Below are 3457 nucleotides of genomic sequence, written 5' to 3' on the forward strand. Positions count from 1 at the left end.
CCCCCCCTCTGCTTCTTCTTCTTCCTTCATTTTCCCTTCTTGGGCTCTGCAACTTTCTTCTTCAATCCCTTCTGTGTTGGGGCCATTTCCTTCGGTCTGTGTCTGGTTCGCTAACTTCATGAAAGCTTGCGTTAGGTGGAATTAATGGGGAAGTACATGAGGAAAACCAAGTCATTAGGCGAAGTTGCAGTCATGGAGGTTTCACAGTCCTCTCTTGGGGTTTTGACTAGGGCTAAGACTCTAGCCTTGCGTCGTCTCCAACAATCTCCGACGCCGTCGCCGTCGCCGTCTCCGGTTGCTTCTGGTTCTTATCTTCAGCTTAGGAGCCGTAGGCTTGAGAAGCCACCGGTTGTATTTTCTGGCCATGAATCGAAGAGGCAGAAGCAAAGCCCTAAAGAGGGCTGCACGAGAAACCCTAGCCCTAGGGTCAGTTCTAGTTTGAGGCCGGCCATGCCGGAAAAGTCGGTCTCGCTTGGCCGTGTTAATGAAGAGGGGGATCACACGGCGGAGGAGGAGGCGGCGGCGGCGGCAGAGGAATCCGTCGGGAAATTTGATGAAATTCATGCCAGTGGAAGTAAGAATGAGAATATTGATTTGGTCATTGAAGAGGCCTCGTTTGGTGAAAATAATTTGGATTTTGAGAGCAGAGAGAGGTGGGATTTCTTCTGTTTTTCCCCTCATTTTCTTGTTCCATTTAATTAACGTTGGCTGAATTTTGTTATCCTTCATGACTTCCGTACCTAAGATTTTCGACATTTTGGAGACTGAAATTGTCCATTTATAGAGCTAGCGGTGTCTGGTGAAAAACATGCAAGAGGTTTTACTCTGAAATTTTCATTTCCATGATATTGTTGGCTATGAATGCGTTAAGGTCGAAATTAAGCTTCAATTTGTTGTTGTTCATCTCTTGGTGTTGAATTTTCTGTCTGTGGCCCTCGTTTTTTCTCTTCATTAACTTTGTATTTTGGAATCAAACTTGAAATTGAGCATCCAGATTCTTGTGTTCTAGGATTTTCTACAGCGCAAAGGCCCCAGATATAATCTTTCCGCCATCACTTTTTTTTTTTAATTGAAAATTTCATGATGGTATTTGTCAAACTTTTATGCGCACCTTGTTTATATGTTCATACTTTTTTAGGCTCCTGTTAGACTACCTTTCCTATAGAGAGCTATTTTATTACGCAGATGACTTTTTAGTGGTTATTTTTTTTAACTTTTCCTTGGCACATTGTCCTGGGATTCTCTTCCCCAGTTGAAATGGTCATTCAAGACTATCATTTTCTTGTTTGTATATCATGTGTTTGTTCTTTTGTTTACTCTGCTTTTTCGCCCATTTATTCCGCTTGAAAGGAAAAAACTTATAGATGTATTTGCTTGTAATTTTTTCTGTTTGTCTTGTTCTGGAAGAGAAGGATTTTGAAATGACTTTTTTTTTTTTTTTTTATCCTTTTTCTCTTTTCCTTGGTTGGAACTGGAGGTACAGTCGCAAGGTTTACTTTCCATGGATAGACCACCTTAATGAATTTTTTTTTTCTTCTGTTTTTTTGTTACCATGATTATTGAAAATTTGAATGGTAATTATGTTCTTCAAACGTTAAATGGAGGTAAAAAGGGTATTCAGTTACTGAAATGTTACTTGAGGTAATATCCACTTGAAATCAACTCGGTGTTTCTCAACGTTTGGGTCATCTGATTACTACATTGTTTATCATTGTTTCTCAGTTTGCTATGTCTAACGGAGGATGCTTTGGATTGTACCAGGAGTACTAGGGAATCTACTCCTTCCAGTTTGATAAGGAATCCTGATATCATCAGAACACCCAGTTCTACAACCAGGCCAACATCCAGCATGATCGAAACTAACCGTAGAAATCTGTACTCATCTAATCGACACATACCGACAGCTAGTGAAATGGACGAGTTTTTTGCTCTTGCTGAAGAGAAGCAGCAGCGACACTTCATTGAGAAGTATGTTATAACATGTACATTTCTTCCAAAGCTGTAAAAGTACCTTTGTTCGCACTAGTAACAGTCTCAATGCTATGATGTTTGCAGGTACAACTTCGATCCCGTGAATGATACGCCGCTTCCAGGCCGTTACGAATGGGAGAAGTTGCAACCATAGAAGATTATAGCGTGTCGTTCCATCAGGACTTCTTTCCTGCTTATTTTCAGTATATCTCGGGTTCGGGTTTTCAAAAGTAGCAGGAAGGAATTAGTCTAACTTCAAAGGGTGGCGGTGGTATTTCCTTTTTCCATCATCCTTGTTAACTTGTAAAGGAGTCGTAAGACCCCTCTCAAAACCCCCCCAAAAAATGAAACTCCATAGAAGTGTAGACTAATGTTCTGTAACATAACAGAGGTTATGATTTACACACTAAATACCCATTAGAGTCCATTGTCTAGCCATGTTACTGAGAGGGGAAGGTAAGAGGGTCTGTAGTTTAGTTGTAGGGTTAGTAAGATAGTTTAGGCAGCTAGGAAACTCTGTGGTACAGATAAATTTACTTAGGATATTTTTCTTTTATCTTCCCCACTTTGTAGTGTACTGCACTCTCCTCCACTCCTCTTTGTCTATACTAGTAATAAAAGCTAACCCGTTGTCTCTCTCCATCATTCTCTACTGTCGTTTGTATTATCTGTATATTGCTGCAAATTAGGCAGTGTGATGATAAACCATGTGCCGCTTGTGATGCTGTGTTGAATGATGAGAGATTAAAGTATTATTTGGTTGAGATAGATGGTTGGTGATTGGTTGTTTGAGGTGGGTGGTAGTGGAAAAGCTTTATGATGAACGGTGAGCGGAATCTTATGTCCACCATTAGTTTATTAGTGTGTATTGGTGGCACTTGTTAAATGTGATTTGCTGCCGCTTGGTCGGTGGTGGTGGTGGCAGACAAGTAGGAATTCATAAGGAGAGAGATAGAAAGATTAGGAGACAGGGATTAACACCTCAATCAATCAGGGCCAGCTTAAGATTAAAAAAAAAAGTATATCTCCAAGGTGCTCTTTAACAAAGCAAAATCCACAAAAGACTTCACCAGAAGATTCTCTCTCTCCCTTGTGATTTTATAAGCCTATTTCTAGTAGATATTGTCTTATTTAGACTTTTCCTTTAGGACTTCTCTTCAAAACAATTTCAGAGTACTCGTATATTATTGTAATACCATTTGTAACAGCTTAAGCCCACAGCTAACAGATATTGTCTTTTTTGGGCTGATCTTCTAACTATTACAAATGGTATCAGAGCCAGACACCGGGCAGTTTGCCAGCGAGGACGTTGGGCCCACAAGATGGTGAATTGTGAGATCCCACATCGGTTAGAGAGCAGAACAAAGCATTGCTTATAAAGGGTGTGAAAACCTCTCCCTACCTAACACACCCCTTATAAGGGTGTGGAATAAGACTTTGAGGGGAAGTTCGAAAGGTGGATAGAACGGTGGGGGGGGGGGGGGGG

At 40.8% G+C, this 3457-nt stretch overlaps 1 protein-coding gene across 1 annotated transcript; it reads left to right on the top strand.

The window, feature by feature from the left end:
- The first annotated feature begins 6 nt into the window (after positions 1-6).
- Positions 7-2616, top strand: LOC111460427 (cyclin-dependent kinase inhibitor 5). The gene is made up of 3 exons (XM_023103693.1): positions 7-653; positions 1762-1968; positions 2056-2616. Exons 1-3 carry the CDS (start codon positions 145-147, stop codon positions 2123-2125), a joined length of 786 nt encoding a protein of 261 aa, XP_022959461.1. The 5' UTR covers positions 7-144; the 3' UTR covers positions 2126-2616.
- Positions 2617-3457: the final 841 nt, after the last annotated feature.

Source organism: Cucurbita moschata, unplaced genomic scaffold (genome assembly GCF_002738365.1).
Source record: "Cucurbita moschata cultivar Rifu unplaced genomic scaffold, Cmos_1.0 Cmo_Scf00023, whole genome shotgun sequence".
Classification (NCBI taxonomy): Eukaryota; Viridiplantae; Streptophyta; class Magnoliopsida; order Cucurbitales; family Cucurbitaceae; genus Cucurbita; species Cucurbita moschata.

What these genes read in the sequence shown, in the direction of transcription:
- LOC111460427 (XM_023103693.1), top strand. Translation starts at nt 145, where the DNA reads ATGGGGAAGTACATGAGGAAAACCAAGTCATTAGGCGAAGTTGCAGTC. An exon ending in GATTTTGAGAGCAGAGAGAG is followed by an intron (nt 654 to 1,761) that starts GTGGGATTTCTT and finishes GGATTGTACCAG; the next exon opens with GAGTACTAGGGAATCTACTC. An exon ending in CAGCGACACTTCATTGAGAA is followed by an intron (nt 1,969 to 2,055) that starts GTATGTTATAAC and finishes TGATGTTTGCAG; the next exon opens with GTACAACTTCGATCCCGTGA.